At 44.2% G+C, this 16,037-nt stretch overlaps 1 protein-coding gene across 2 annotated transcripts in view; it reads right to left on the bottom strand.

Annotated features, from left to right (window-relative positions):
• Positions 1 to 16,037, bottom strand: part of IQGAP2 (IQ motif containing GTPase activating protein 2) — a 502,441-nt gene that overhangs the window by 198,698 nt on the left and 287,706 nt on the right. Inside the window, exons 6-10 of one of the 2 annotated variants that reach the window (XM_075325516.1) lie at positions 12,579 to 12,646; positions 9,667 to 9,780; positions 6,792 to 6,970; positions 3,454 to 3,541; positions 430 to 593 (exon numbers count right to left, since the gene is read on the bottom strand). In XM_075325516.1, coding sequence (XP_075181631.1) covers positions 430 to 593; positions 3,454 to 3,541; positions 6,792 to 6,970; positions 9,667 to 9,780; positions 12,579 to 12,646 — 613 coding nt within the window. The remainder of the gene's footprint in view (positions 1 to 429; positions 594 to 3,453; positions 3,542 to 6,791; positions 6,971 to 9,666; positions 9,781 to 12,578; positions 12,647 to 16,037) is intronic. The other variant, XM_075325525.1, reaches the window with a different exon arrangement.

The following is a 16,037-nucleotide window of genomic DNA, read 5'->3' as shown; positions in this document are numbered from 1 at the left end:
GGCAGGGGCACTTGTAGTCATATGGCACCTGACTGCTCATTTCTAAGTGTATAATGTAGCAGAGCTCATATTTGGTAAGTATGAAGCCAGTGCATCATCACCGGGTTAGCTGTCATGCAAAGGGCATTAATAAAACATTTCACATTACTATTAGTGATGAGCTAATGAGTCACCGCTGCTCGTTAATAATCGGGTGCGACTTGAGAACTGAGTATAATGGAAGTCAATGGGAAACGCAAGCATTTTTAAACTCTGATGCTCGATGGAGAAACAAGCAGTGGTGACACGCTCGCTCATCACTAATTACCATCCATAACCTAGGAGGATTGAAACAAACATGACATGGTTTTCAGTAACGGGCAAACAGCAGGGAACACGGCAGTATGTTAATGGATTGATGGCCATGATGATTTGGGATGTCGCCATTACCTGCGTTTTCTGGTCTTTAGCGATACACAACTGGGTCAGGTACCAGGGTGAATTTTGTGGCTGAACATCAAAAAGGCTCAGCATAGGAATCATCAGGGCCCCGAATAATCCCGCCTCATCATTCCTGTCAATGGCCTCATTTACTTGGACTAAGGCTACATTGGCTGAAACAAAAGACAGGCTCACAAAATTGCATAGGTTATTCACAAGATTCTCATTACTATTTTATTTTAAAGAGGACGCATTGGCTATCCGGTCATCCCGATATCCTGACAAGTCTATTTTAGTAAATACTTGCATGCTCCATATTATAACAAACCTGTAACATCTTCTCTTAGAAAATGGCAATATGTGGTTCCTCTCTTACCCTGGAAAAAATTAAAGGGAACCGGTCACCAGATTTGGTGACTATAAGCTGTGGCCACCCGTAGTGAGCTCTTATATACGGCATTCCAGAATACTGTATATAAGAGCCCAGGCCGCTCTGTAAAATGTAAGAATCCCTTTTATAATACTCACCTAGGGGCGGTCCGGTCTGATGGGTGTCACTGCTCTCTGGTCCGGCGCCTCCTCTCTGTGGCGATCGCAGTCCTCCGTCTTCTGAGGCCCATGTGCATGACGCGTCCTATGTCATCCACACTAGCCGGCATTGTGGTCCTGCGCAGGCGCACTTTGATCTGCCCTCCTCAGGGCAGACCAAAATATTGTAGTGCGCATGCGCGGGCGGACTTTAACCTTTCCTCGCGCCTGATGATGTAGATGCATCATCCACACTGGACTGGGAAGAAGGAAGATGGAGATCATAGCAGAGAGGAGGCGCCATACCGGAGAGAGGAGGCGCCAGACCGGAGAGAGGAGGCGCCAGACCGGAGAGAGGAGGCGCCAGACCGGAGAGAGGAGGCGCCAGACCGGAGAGAGGAGGCGCCAGACCGGAGAGAGGAGGCGCCAGACCGGAGAGAGGAGGCGCCAGACCGGAGAGCAGCGACACCCATCAGACCGGATCGCCCCCAGGTGAGTATTCTAAAAGTGTTTTTTACGTTCTACACCACGGCCTGGGCTCTTATCTACAGCGTTAAGGAATGCTGTGTAGAAGAGCTCAGTGGTGGTGGCCACAGCTTATAGTCGCCAAATCTGGTGACAGGTTCCTTTTAATAAATTGACAACTGGGTGATGCCATTCACCTTGTCCCCAACACAGTCCCATGCTGAAAATATCAATATAGTATGTCCCTATATAATCTGACAAGGGGAATAGTAATGGCAGTTTTCAATTTATTGTGACATTTCCAGGAGGCACAAGAGGAACATCGCAATGCAAAGTTGTAAGAAAAGCATTTACTAAAACAGATCCAAATTACTGTATCATTAAAAGGAGATATTCCCTTAACATAAAAAAATAAATTTGTCAATACAATACTTTCCTCGATCTATTTGTTCAAAATCTGTTTAGCCATTTCTTAGGGGGATTGTTTGGATTAGAAAACCCTATAGAGGTGATAGTGAGGAGTCCAACTTTTAGAACCCCCATTTATTATCTTGAGCAGACATTTCCTGCTCTGTGTCACATGATGTTTGGCTCTAAAGTCTCCGAGTGTCACGGCGGCATCGGACACTGCTCACACTGCAGTTTCTGAGACTCCACACTATGCTTTCTCTGGTGCTTCTGAGTTACACAGACTGGCTCGGGTGTTGACCAGCTGTGTTCTCATTAGGGATCGGGCTTGCAGGAGTAAATTTCTACTAACCTTCTGGCTACCTCTTGGATCACATGTTGTGTGAGACCCATCACAGTCACTTACCACCTTTTTAAGATGGTGGAGCCTTTCTTCTCATGCCAACTATAGTTTTTGTTAAACTAGTCTGTGTGCTATTGTGTCCAAAATCCAGCTGGTGATTGTATTACTTTGTATGTGGAGTTGTTGTGGAGTTAATCCATTGCAGGTTCCTTGCTTTTATTTTCCTCATAAGCTCTTCTTGTCTTATACCTCTGTGTGCACCATAAGATAGAAATTTGGTTTGTTCCCCTATTTCTGTTAGCTTTATCACTCCTGCCCCAAACCTCCCCATGGGTTGGGGGGAGGGGGTATAAGTTCAGAGTTGGTCAGGAGCATGGCAAGGAAGGCGGCCCAGATATCCTCCCCATCAGAGGTAACTCTGATATTAGTCACAGCTAGGGTCCTCCTACCCTGAGGGCCAGTCTAGGAGCCCCTGTCCCCTGCTCTCCATTTACACTGTTACACTCTGGTTGTCACAGCCTAGCTATGGGGTTTAGTGTGAACTTGTGTAATACTTCATTTCTCCTGCGGGGGTGCTGTCAGTTATCAAACACTTCCTGCTTCGTTTCTCTATAGATTACAAGTGATTGTTCCACCTTGTAATCAGAAAAAAAAAAATAAGAAAACTGCTAAGAAAATTTTTAAACAGGTATATCCTGGAATTTAAGAAAGTAACTTAAGAGCAGAACTTTGTTCCAGTTTCAGTGGTGGCCACTGTTCCTTCAGCGATTAGGTCAAGTACATCATTCGCAAGACCAAAGCAGCCAATCACCGACCTGGGCAGTCACCGTTCATATATGCTTGTCCCAGCAGTCATGTGGTGATTGGCAGCAGCGGTCATATGATTTATATATACACAATCTCAGCAGTGCAGAATCAGAAGGAAGCGCTCTTAGGTCACTTTCTTAAACCATATAAAGGCTTCTATTTATTGGCGATTCTTTTCAGTTTAGGAGGAAACGCTCTGGATCCTGTGGTTCAATGCTTTAGTATTTTGTAGGTTGAACACAACGCGTGTTATTACAAGGGAATAAGAACATAGAAGTTATAAGCAAGACGCAAGAATATTAGGCAGTTCAGCAAGCCGCGGGGAGCGCTCTCACTATAGATGCAGGTTAGATATAAGCCAGTGCAGGGCAGGAATAACTCGTGCAACAACATGGTGCAATCACCCGACTATTCCTTCCGTCATTCAGCTCCCATCCGCGGCCGCACTCACTGAACGTCTCTCTGTGGGATCAGGTACTTACTGTTAACCTTATTAACATGGCCTTGTATCTCCGCCTGAGTGAGCAGCTCCTCGTAGACGTCTCGCTCGTCTTCAGAAATACTATTGTTCTGTAAAGACAGCGCAGCCATTAACAATGCGGATTACACACCAAAATATCACATATCTATGGAGCATAACACTTATGGCTGCAGAAAGACAGCATGAGCAAAACACAATACAGTCAGGATGGTAATGGGAAATTTGTTAGTACTGAGAGAATAATAAAAAACAACACCCAATAGTCTTGTGAGTAAATTAAAAAAAAAAAAGGGAATGGACATTAGACCAGTGGAAATCTGTGCTTTGGTCTGAGGAGTCCAAATTTGAGATCTTTGGATCCAACCACCGTGTCTTTGTGCGACCACAGAAAAGGTGAACAGATGGACTCTACATGCCTGGTTCCCACCGTGAAGCATGGAGGAGGAGGTATGACTGTGTGGGGGTGCTTTGCTGCTGACACTGTTAGGGATTTATTCAAAATTGAAGGCATGCTGAACCAGCATCTTGCAGCTGCGTGCTATTTCATCCGGTTTGCGTTTAGTTGGACCATCATTTATTTTTCAACAGGACAATGACCCCAAACACACCTCCAGGCTGTGTAAGGGCTATTTGACTAAGCAGGAGAGTGATGGGGTGCTACGCCAGATGACCTGGCTTCCACAATCACCAGACCTGAACCCAATCGAGATGGTTTGGGGTGAGCTGGACCGCAGAGTGAAGGCAAAAGGGCCAACAAATGCTAAGCATCTCTGGGAACGCCTTCAAGACTGTTGGAAGACCATTTCCGGTGACTACCTCTTGAATCTCATCAAGAGAATGCCAAGAGTGTGCAAAGTAGTAATCAAAGCAGAAGGTGACTACTTTGAAGCACCTAGAATATAAGACATATTTTCAGTTGTTTCACACTTTTTTGTTAAGTATTTCATTCCACATGTGTTAATTCATAGTTTTGATGCCTTCAATGTGAATCTACAATTTTCAGAGTCATGAAAATAAAGAATAAACTCTTTGACTGAGGAGGTGTGTCCAAACGTTTGGTCAGTGCTGTACTTTGTTTTTCAATTTCTCAGCAATATCAGTGGAAACGGTCAGTAAGATTGCCTCCCCCCAAACTGCCTATGTGAGCACCCAAGCCTTTGAAATGTAAATCCATCAACACCTTTATATCTTCTATTTGTTGCTGCATTTCTGATTAAATAGCATTTACAGTGGAACCTTGGTTATCGAGAACAATCCGTTCTGGGAGTGTGCTTGTTAACCAAGTACACGCTACGATATATCTAACGATATGTCGTCGGGGTCATGTCGTTAGTGACGCATATCCGGCATCATTTGACATATCGTATCGTGTGACAGCTACGAGCGACGGAACGAGCAAAAATACTCACCTTATCGTTGCTTGTTGACACGTCGCTCATTTTAAAAAAAAAAATAGAACATCCTTCTGTGCTCCGGTTGTTCATTGTTCCCAACGCAGCACACATCGCTCCGTGTGACACCCCGGGAACAATGAACTGCAGCTTACCTGCGTCCCGCCGGCAATGCGGAAGGAAAAAGGTGGTCGGGATGTTTACGTCCCGCTCATCTCTGCCCCTCCGCTTCTATTGGCCGGCCGCTGTGTGATGTCGCTGTGACGCCAAACGTTCCTCCCCCTTCAGGAAGTGGATGTTCGCCGCCCACAGCGAGGTCGTTTGGAAGGTAAGTACGTGTGACGGGGTTTACAAATTGCCCGTAACGCACAAACGATGGGGGCGGGTGCGATTGCTCATGCTAACGCACGATAACTCGTAGCGTGTAAAGCAGCCTTTACTCGTTCAGCAAAGCAAGATTTCCCATAGGAAATCATTGCAATGCAGACAATTCGTTCCACAGCTTGTTAAATGTCCCATCCTGGTGCCTTATTGTGCCATTCCACACACGTACAAACACGTACAAATACGCACGCACAAACACAGATTATGCTCACCTTACCTTCCGTTCCCTCGCCGGTCTCCTGGAACTTGCAGTTCGCCCGTACAAGACGTGTATCGGGTAACCAAGGCGACCGATGCCGGACCTTCCGCACTCAGCGCGCTGACGTCAAAGGCAGGAGCCGCTTGCCTCTGATTGGCCAGCGCGCTGCCTTTGAGTAGCGCCTGACAGGGGAAGTTCCTCCCTCGTCGCGATGTTTACCGGATACACATCCTGTGGAGGGAGGAACTTCCCCTGTCAGCCGCTACTCAAAGGCAGCGTGCTGGCCAATCAGAGGCAAGTGGCTCCTGCCTTTGACGTCAGCACGCTGGGACCTGAAGGTCCGGCAGCGGTCGCCTTGGTTACCCGATACATGCAAGTTCCAGGAGGCCGGCGAGGGAATGGAAGGTAAGGTGAGCATAATATGTGTGTGTGCATGTTTGTTTGTGTGTGTTTGTGCGTGCGTGCTTGTGTGTGTGTGCTTGTGTGTGTTTGTGTGTGTTTGTGTGGACTGCAAGAGTGGGTTAGAGCGCGGTGGATATACGGAACCGGAAGTGTGTGCGGTGAGTATTTTGCTCATACAGCAAGGCTTTCTCGTAAACAGAGTTACAAATTTACAGAAAGCCTTGCTCGTTAGGCGAAATACTCGCTAACTAGTTTACTCGTTAAGCGAGGTTCCACTATATTTTAATTCCTAATTATTTTAAGGTCGGCTACCCAGGATGCAGCCATGTAATGTGCATGGGGGGTGCTCTACTTATCAATTAGGGAATGAAAAGGTTGGCATGTTGAGTATTAGCGTGTAACCCTTTAGTGTCTGGGGGAGTTATGCTGCAGTAAAGTGTCTGGCGGTGACTTTAGGTCCATTTTCCTAGGCTGAATTCTGAGGACCTAAGATCAATAATAAGATTATTCTGTCCCTACTCAGTATATATAACGCTGCTGCATCAATGTACTAGCGGCTCATATGAACAATCCAATTAGCTGAAGAATAAGCGCTGTGCCCTATCCTAGGCTGATCGGTAGCATGTTTACAGGTGCCCATTATCGGGAACCACTGTTATGAATGCTTGTTCACAGATTCAGCTCAAGCAAATGGACTTTTACATCTTTTGCCTTTCCGAGAAGACAAGCATGCTCATCTGAACTGAGCATGCATATGTACAGTATGGGAAAGGGGACAGTCAGAAGAGATCATTTTTGGAAAAATAAACAAACATTCAGCTAACAGCAAACTGATGGGACCAATACATCGGATGAAGGGATCATGTAGTGAGCACATCGTGGCCATGAAAGCATTGACGGAAAACAAAAACAGAAATGACTAGTGAAAGCAAGAACTAAGAGGGATTGAAACGCGTTGTTTACCTTTAATTTTGCATTATCCTCTTTTATTTTCTTAGCTTGGTACAGCTCATCATGATACTGCTGGTCAAACCCTTCCTCCACATTTAACAACATGGCATTGGGGTTCCTCATGGTCACCATGGTCTGGCTGGCTGCTCCCTTATCCACAGCTTCATTAATGGCAATCACCGCTGCATGTACTAAAAAAAACACAGAAATAACCTTGTTAAAAAGTATCTATATAGTATATTACTCCTTATTACTCCTTATTGTGGTATGGTCTACTCGGTAAATAGTCGTGCAATACCGCTCCATTCACGATCTATGGTAGTGATGGTCACACATATGCACTTAACTTCTCATAGTAGTGAATGGAGCGGAGGACATACACATACACACCTAACGACCCATAGCAGTGAATGGAACAGAGAAAACACATGTGCATCAACTCTTCCTTCACACAGGGGACTTGATCACCTCCATTCTTGTGACCACTGGAGAGTTCAGCATTTGGACCCCCAGCGATCGTACTCTACTTTCTCAGGAAGTCCCATAACCAACGAATGGAGTAGAGGGTGCAGCCCTGTTCTTGGGGTCCCAGCGATTAATAACCTTCTTAGGAAAATACTAACACAAATTTTCAGCCGCATCTCTCAATATTCGATTGAGAAATGCGGATAAGAATCAAGCAAATGACAAACTAGCGGACATGAGAGGAATCCTGCACACAGTCAGGAATAACGGGCAGGAAATTAACTCAAGCCCTTAAAACTCCTTTAAGCCCTGTGCGCACACTGCGTTTTTGATGCAGAATTGGTGCAGTTTGTGTTCATAAGCTTGATGCAGTCCTTCCCGAGTAAATTCTATGAGAAATCCGAAATGCTGTACGCACGTTGCTTCCTTTTTCCTTACAGGTTTTGCTGCAGTCTTTTACTGCAAAAAAGAAGCAGTATGTGACTTCTTTTCTACGTTTTTTTCCCCTGCATTTTGCCATTGACCATGTTAAAAAAAAAAAAACACAGGGACAAAAAATGCACCAAGATGCGGTAAAACGCATGCGTTTTTTGGGTGCGCTATTTCGGCCAGAAGAAATTAATCTGTATATTACGATTTTTATTGCATTACAAATAAAGTGATCCTGCAGTGTGAAAATGGGCCACTGGGGTTTTTCAGACTTGGATTTTCTGTTATTTCAGAAAGATTTCCAGCAAATTATCAGGAATGAGTGTCCTTATGAACACTTGGTCACCAAATATCAGCCCTTGGAAATGGTTAAGACTGAAAGGATGAAAACCCAGAAATGATCAGTAAGAGAAAAAGAAGTATAAGAGGCAGGATTCTACTGACCTTTAACCCCTCTATACACAGCTGATTCACTATATGGTGAAACGGACCTGGCATTGTGACTCTCCAGGTTAGTACGAATTCGTAGATACCAAACGTAGTTTTTATTGAAGTGGCAAAAAAAATTCTGAAATTTGCAAAAATAGAGAATTGCGCTTTTGTCACCATTTTCTGAGAAATATAGTGTTCTCATTTTGATGATCTGGGGCTCAGTGACTGTTTATTTGTTGCGGCTTGATCTGCCATTTTTAATTCTACCATTTTTGGGTAGAGCCGATGTTTTTATCGCATTTCATTGCAATGTTACGGCAACAAAAAAAAAAAAAAAACGTAATTCTGGCGTTATGTTTTTTCTTGTTATGCTCTTTGTCGATCAGATTATTATTGTATTTTATATTTTGATACACCGAACATTTCTGAATGTGGAGATAAAAAATAAATACTACACATTTTGAAATTGTTTTATTTTCAATGAAGCAAAAAAAGGGGGTGAGTTGAACTTTTATGTTTTCTTTTGCTTTTTTTTTCCTTTCATATTTTTTAAAACTTTTTTTTTTTTTTTTTTTTTACGCTTTGTAGCCTTGAAGCCTGCACTGTCAGATCACTTCTGCTGTTCAGAGAGGTGCTTCAAAAATGCTGATCTGCTCTGAATGCCGGCATTCACAAGAAGCAAGTCATGACAGTGCCAGGGGCCATCAGACCTCCCCCGATGTCATGACAGTCATCTGCGCCCAGTGATCGTATCACGGGGCCTCCGACGTTGGTGGGAACAACACGATCCCCGCCACAGTGCGCTTTCAGAATTTGACAGCGAGATCTACGGGGTTAAAAGGCACGGGTGGCTTTCCAATCCACCCACGCCTGTTAGCTAACATGTGCGGGGAAAAATGCAAGCCTGCATTAAAGGGACTGACATGGCCTTGAACGTACAGGTACATCCATGGTCATGAAGGGGTTAAACACTGCACTACAAAATATAGAGTTGGGATCCAATCATTGTGACTAGGTACATGTGTTGTTTCCTAAAACTATTGGAAGTTAAACCCACTGACAACATTGAAAATATTGCAATTTTTATTTTAATTATTTTTATACAGATTGTTATCAGTCAAAAATGTTTGACCGTACAAAAATCCGAATTAAACAATAAGTCATTTTCTGATGACACAATCCCTTTAAGGAGTTTGAAGAACTAATAACTACAATGGGAAATTAACACCTAGCAAAACAAAAGACATAATATCCGGCGAGAAGATGACCAACTAAATTTTGGAATTCAGGAACAGAAACGAGTCAGATTCTGCAGATTTAGTCACTTATTTTTCTTTGTTAAAACAATTACTCCAATAAAGAAAAAAAAAACTAAAATAAAAGATGCAAGTTATGTAATTACTGCTATCTACAACACAGGAGAAGAACAATTCCTAAATGTGACCCCCATAGTGCCATGTCCTCAGTCACCACTAGAGGGCGCCAGATGGCAATATCCAACAATGCACTGACATTTACACAAAAGGATGAAGCGCTATGAAAAGAAATGGAAGAAACTTACAGGCGGCTTCATCCACGGACAGTTCGGTAGCGAGAATCCCTCCAATTTTGCTGAATGATGGCATCTGGATCCCATACTTTTCCAGCTCTTTCCTCATGTTACTGATTTCTTCCTCTAAATCCCAAATAAAGGTGTTTAGTACAATAAAAATACCAGATTGTAAATATTCTATAATTATGTATTTCCAAAGAGTATCTGAACAAGGTTTCATAACTTTAAAAAGCCTAATGTAGACTGAAAATTACAGACGGCCCAATAGTCATTGCCAATGAGTAATAGTAAGAAGGCTTGGATGACGCTTTAGAAAATGCATGGGAGCTCAGATGGGAGCGGGGTGAGAAAGACGATATGAGCAATTACAGAATATCCCTTTATTTGCATCAAGACCCTAAAAATGTAACTTCCTAGTGGGAAAATGTGATGCCCTGCATTCCAATGTAAGATGGGTAATAAAGCCCCGCAATTATGGTGCACCAATTATAACACTGGTGTCTTCAAAGGCGGTGGGGAGACTTTTTGGCATCCTAAGGCATCAGAGCCCAGGTTTAATGTTCATCTCTGCAACCCCCTAAAACATCTGATGACTGCCTTTTAATTAAATGGAATCTGTCAGCAGATTTTTGTTACTTCCAAAGATTGTCCAACTCCTTCCAAAGACAATACTAAGGACCAGGGGGCACTCAGTGCAAGTGGAAGAAAGGTGATTCCAGCAGCTAAATAGGAAAGAGTTCTTTACAGTTAGAGCAGTCAGACTGTGGAATGCCCTACCACAAGAGGTAGTAATGGCAGAGACTAACAACTATTAAAAAAGGGCTGGATGATTTCCTCACTGCACACAACATTATTGGTTATAATACATTGTTGGTTAGTGACCATAATTGGTGGGGGAAGGTTGAACTAAATGGACCTAGGTCTTTTTTTTCAACCTATGTAACTATGTACTTCATCTGATAGCAACATAATGTGGGTAAGGAGCTTCTGAATCCAACGATGTATCACTTAGATTACTGGCTGAAGCCGTTCTAAAACAATCAAAGAATTTAGATTCAGGAACCCAGTAGAGCTGTCCCACCCATACCAGGCTCTCAATATAGAGATTGTGCATTGACGCTGAGGTGTTAATCACAGCAGGGGGCATGTGACTGCTGTGCATGTGAGTTTCTAGTCCTGCAATGTTAATCACAGGGTAATAAATCCTGAAGAGAAAAGAAGCACAGTTGCTTTTATTTTTTAACCCTTATAGCATTCGGTCCTCATCTTACATAGCAAACCTGCAAACATATTATTTTTAAGATATGTACTCAGGGGTGGGATTCAGCCGGTTCTGTCCGGTTCTGGAGAACCGGTTGTTAAAATAGCAGCCGGTTCCCAGAACCGGCAAGAAATAGCTCTGGAGATCCGGTTCCCTGCTGTATTCATTTGTGTTAGTGTCTCTTTAAGACTCTAGCACAAATGAATCTGCATACCTCCGTGCCGCACTTCCTGGTTCAGTGCAGCCTCGGCTCCCTGACCTGGCGTGCAGTGACGCGATGAAGCTGCAGACACAGGTCACGGCAGTGAGAGGAGGGAGCTCATCCTCCTGCCGTCTGTCAGCGTCACTGTGACTGCAGAGAGCCGCGGAGGACAGGAGACGCAGGAGAGGCCGGTGCTGCTTGGATCAGGTAAGCCGCTCAGTGAGCCGAAGCTGCAGGGAGAGGGGCCGCATAAGATGGGAACTGTTACTATATGTGGCTATATGGGGAGAGGAGGCCATAATAGGATGGGATCTGCAGGGGGAGAAGAGGTCATAATGGGATGGGATCTGCAGGGGGAGAGGAGGCCATAATAGGATGGGATCTGCAGGGGGAGAGGAGGCCATAATAGGATGGGATCTGCAGGGGGAGAGGAGGCCATAATAGGATGGGATCTGCAGGGGGAGAGGAGGCCATAATAGGATGGGATCTGCAGGGGGAGAGGGGCCATAATGGGATGGGATCTGCAGGGGGAAAGGGGCCATAATGGGATGGGACCTGCAGGGGAAAGAGGCCATAATGGGATGGGACCTGCAGGGGGAAAGGGGCCATAATGGGATGGGACCTGCAGGGGAAAGAGGCCATAATGGGATGGGATCTGCAGGGGGAAAGAGGCCATAATGGGATGGGATCTGCAGGGGGAAAGAGGCCATAATGGGATAGGATCTGCAGGGGGAAAGAGGCCATAATGGGATGGGATCTGCAGGGGGAAAGAGGCCATAATGGGATGGGATCTGCATGGGGAAAGAGGCCATAATGGGATGGGATCTGCAGGGGGAAAGAGGCCATAATGGGATGGGATCTGCAGGGGGAAAGAGGCCATAATGGGATGGGATCTGCAGGGGGAAAGAGGCCATAATGGGATAGGATCTGCAGGGGGAAAGAGGCCATAATGGGATGGGATCTGCGGGGGAAAGAGGCCATAATGGGATGGGATCTGCATGGGGAAAGAGGCCATAATGGGATGGGATCTGCAGGGGGAAAGAGGCCATAATGGGATGGGATCTGCAGGGGGAAAGAGGCCATAATGGGATGGGATCTGCAGGGGGGGAGAGACCAAATGGGATGAGATCTGTATGGGGAAGTTCGTCCGTTCCAATTTAGCAATAATTTTTAGTAATAATTTTTAAAAACTGTAGAAAAACCATTTAATACAATATGACTGACAGTGACGGGAACAACTGGTGCTGGACAGGAGAGTGACGGTATAGGAGGGGAATAAGGGGAAAGAGATGATACTTTAAATTACATGTATTTTTGGTTGAGGAAAGTGCGTGAAAATGGGTGTGGCTAACAAAGTGGGTGTGGTTACAGAAGGGGTATGGTTTTGAAATGGGCGGGGTTTACAGAGAACCTGTTAAAAATTTGAATCCCACCCCTGTATGTACTGCATTTGGTTACCTGTAAAGTCCACTTTGCCCAGTAGGTCCTGTATCTGAGGGGCAATGCCAAGCTTAAACAGGTATAAACTGCAATAAAGAACATACAGCAATCAGATGCAAGAGGAAATACAACATGGATTATGTGAGGAGAACATCTGTAGATCCTATGTTTATATACAGGTTTTATCTGATTAGATTTAGACAAAATACATATTAAAAAAAATATACAAAGGGATAGAGTAGCATGTTGAGAAACAAGGTTTCACTCAAATACCTTGTGTGGCCAATAGTGCCTGTGAGTGACGCTATTGCAGTCTGCTCACCCCTTCGTGTGACCCCCAGGCTCCGTGACCTCTGATGTCCGATGATGTCACATCAACTGAAGCGGGCCGCAGTCTTCCTGAGTGGCTCGGCTGTGGGCAACGTTTAACTGTTTATCACAGCCAAGCGTCACAGCCCGGCATCTCCCTGCTCTCTCCTTCACTGCAGAGCGCTGCAAGCAGGAGCGATGCTGGGCTGTGGTGAAACGCCGTCCATAGCCCAGTCACTCGGGATGACTGCGCCCCGCCTCAGTTGACGTGACATTACCGCACATCAGATGTCAGGGAGCCCGGGGGTGACACGAAGGGGGTGAGTGGACCACGATAGCGCCACTCACTGGCACTAGTGGCAACACAAGATATTTGAGAGAAACCTTGTTTCACAACATAATATCAACGTGGCCAGTAATGAAAAGGGGTGAACCACCTCTTTAACCCCTCTTTCAGTAAGCCGTACAGGGTGTGTTAATTTAAATTATACCATTAGCCACTTCAATACAAATTGTATTCCTGTGGAGCTTAAACAATACGTGGTTCCAAAAGAATTTCCAACAGAATCAGAAAAAAATGGAGCTGTCGTATATTGGTAATACTGTAGTTATATAACTGCATGATAATAACCATTGCGTCTTAATGTCTGTGCTAGATTTTTGGATAAAGCTAATGGAATAATAAAAACGGGAAATAAAACGATTGTATGCTAGATGGAAACGACCTGTATTTTTCTTTATTTTTCCTTGCAGAGCTGGCAGATATCCAACAAACGCTTAGGATCTTATAATCCAAATGCAAAGGGAACACCGCCCTATATACATTCAGAGAGTCCGCAGGATTAACTGAATATTTGCAGGTAAAATTAAAATGTCCACTGACAGCCCAATAAAAGGGAATCTCCACTAGCGGCAAAAGTCACTGGACACGTTTGGAAACCTCCAAGGTTTCTTTATAGGGATGATCGAATACCTCAAAATATTCGGCTTAGCGAATATTTGCTGAATAGGTCGCCGCTATTCAACTATTCGCGAAAATTCGATGTGCAATGTAAGTCTATGGGAAACCTGAATAACAACTATTCGGAACTATTCAGGCTTCCCATAGACTTACATTGCGCATGAAATATTCGGCGACCTATTCGTCGGATATCCGCGAAGCCGAATATTTGAGGTATTCGATCATCCCTATTTCTTTTCCAATAGTCTATTACCATATAGGTAGAAGGGCAGACGCTCACTTGAAAAGATGGAGCGCCCCGACCACTATAGTCACATTAAACAGCAGCTCCAGAATCCACAAGGAAAAGGAATAAAAAGTACAAGAGACAGACAATTCTGCTGAACCAAATAATGTCCAGGACGTCAGGATAAGTGAGTTTTTTATTGACAATATTTATTAAACCTTCTACCTATATGGTAATACTTGGATAAGACCATATTGCGCGTCATCTTTTTATTTATATTCCAAATTTTGCCTCCTCAGTCCAGAGCACCTATTGTCGTCATAGGTTTACACCCAAGTTCCTATGGTTTTTTTTCATAGACAAGTCACTTGGCCTGGTTTCCATGTTTAAAGGTATGGCTTTTTGGCCACAATTCTTCCATGAAAGCCACTTCTGGCCAGACGACTTCCCTGGACAGTAGATGGATGTAGGTAACTGGGTCGCACTCGATTCTGCCAGTTCTGAGCTGATGGAAATGCTGGATATCTTCTGATTTCGAAAGGAAGTAAGCATGAGGTGTCTCATCTATTCCTTGGCCAACCACTGTGTCTATGGTCCTCAATTACTTGGAGTCCTTATTGCTGAGCAATACAGGCAGAGACTTATCCATCACGCAATACCATCAGAGGGATGTCCGATTGGCTGTATGTTTGAGGTACTTGGCCTATTGTAGAATAAATTTGGATCCAATGTCATTAGGAACTATCTTCAGCGCAAGGGAAAAAAAAAGGAGACCTGGAAGTGATGATATGGCCCTACAGAGCCCAGATGCTATCATCATCAAGACTGTGTGGGATTAGAAACAAAAGCATTTCCACAAGCCTACATCCACAGAAGATCTGTGGTTAGTTCTCTAAGACTTTTGGAACATTCTCAAAACAAGTTCCTTCAAAGTGTACATAGGAGAACTGATGCGGATATGAAGGCAAACGGCGGTCACACCGAATATCGACTTAATATAGATTTCTCTTTTGTTCGCTTAGCAAATTATTAATTGATAAAAATGAATTATTAACCCTTCTACTTTTTCTTCCACACCTCCTACAATGTTTGCACAGTACTGTAGAGCTCTTCGACCTGGATGAGATCTGTATAATTGCTTTTAAAATCCACGTGAGAAAGTCTGTATAATCCTTTGCGAGTTTCCCAGTGTAATAGTATAATGAGCATTATGCTATAGCTGGACTCATAAAATACTAATTTTAATTTGAGGATTATAGACACTATGACATTAATTTTTAAAGTAAGTGCATTAGCATCATTAGGTCTTAGAGATCTATTAATAATGCATGCCGTTTGTATTGTGAAATCTGATGACTGGCTTTAAAAAGTAACTAGACTTTATTTGTAGTCATTAAGTGGCGGATCAGTCATTGCAAAGTTATCAATCTGTAATGTACTCCATTATCTCATCTTGCTTCCTTTTCTCTCAAACTCTAGGCTGGAAGGGGTCATTCACCTCTTTTGCGCATGGACCTGTAGTTTAAAACCGCTCTCAGCAGTGGTGTACCGCTAATAGAGGCAGACCACGAGGACACTATGGGGCCTATGAGTCAGGGACGGCGGTACCAAATCAGATGAAAGTAATGATGGAACAGGGAGCAGTCAGCTCCTCCTCCACCATTCTCAGTGTGCATCTGAGTCCTGACATCACCCCCCAGCGGGCGCAATGACGTCACTACATTGTGTGTTCTGAAGCTCTGCAGAGCGAGTACAATGTAAAGACCAGAGCATCATTTTAATGAGGAGAGGTTTGGGGATTTTTTTTGTTTAAATCAATAAGTACATTATACTATTGGAGGGCAATCGGGGCATTGCACTATATGGACTATATGGAGGGCTATGTGGGGGCTATTATAATATTTGACGGGCTATGTGAGGGACATTATACTGCTCAAAGGGCTATGTGGAGGGCCGTTACACTGTTTGCAGGGCTATGTGG

This window comes from Anomaloglossus baeobatrachus, chromosome 1 (assembly GCF_048569485.1).
Source record: "Anomaloglossus baeobatrachus isolate aAnoBae1 chromosome 1, aAnoBae1.hap1, whole genome shotgun sequence".
NCBI lineage: Eukaryota > Metazoa > Chordata > Amphibia > Anura > Aromobatidae > Anomaloglossus > Anomaloglossus baeobatrachus.
This window is presented reverse-complemented; position numbering and strand designations above follow the sequence as displayed.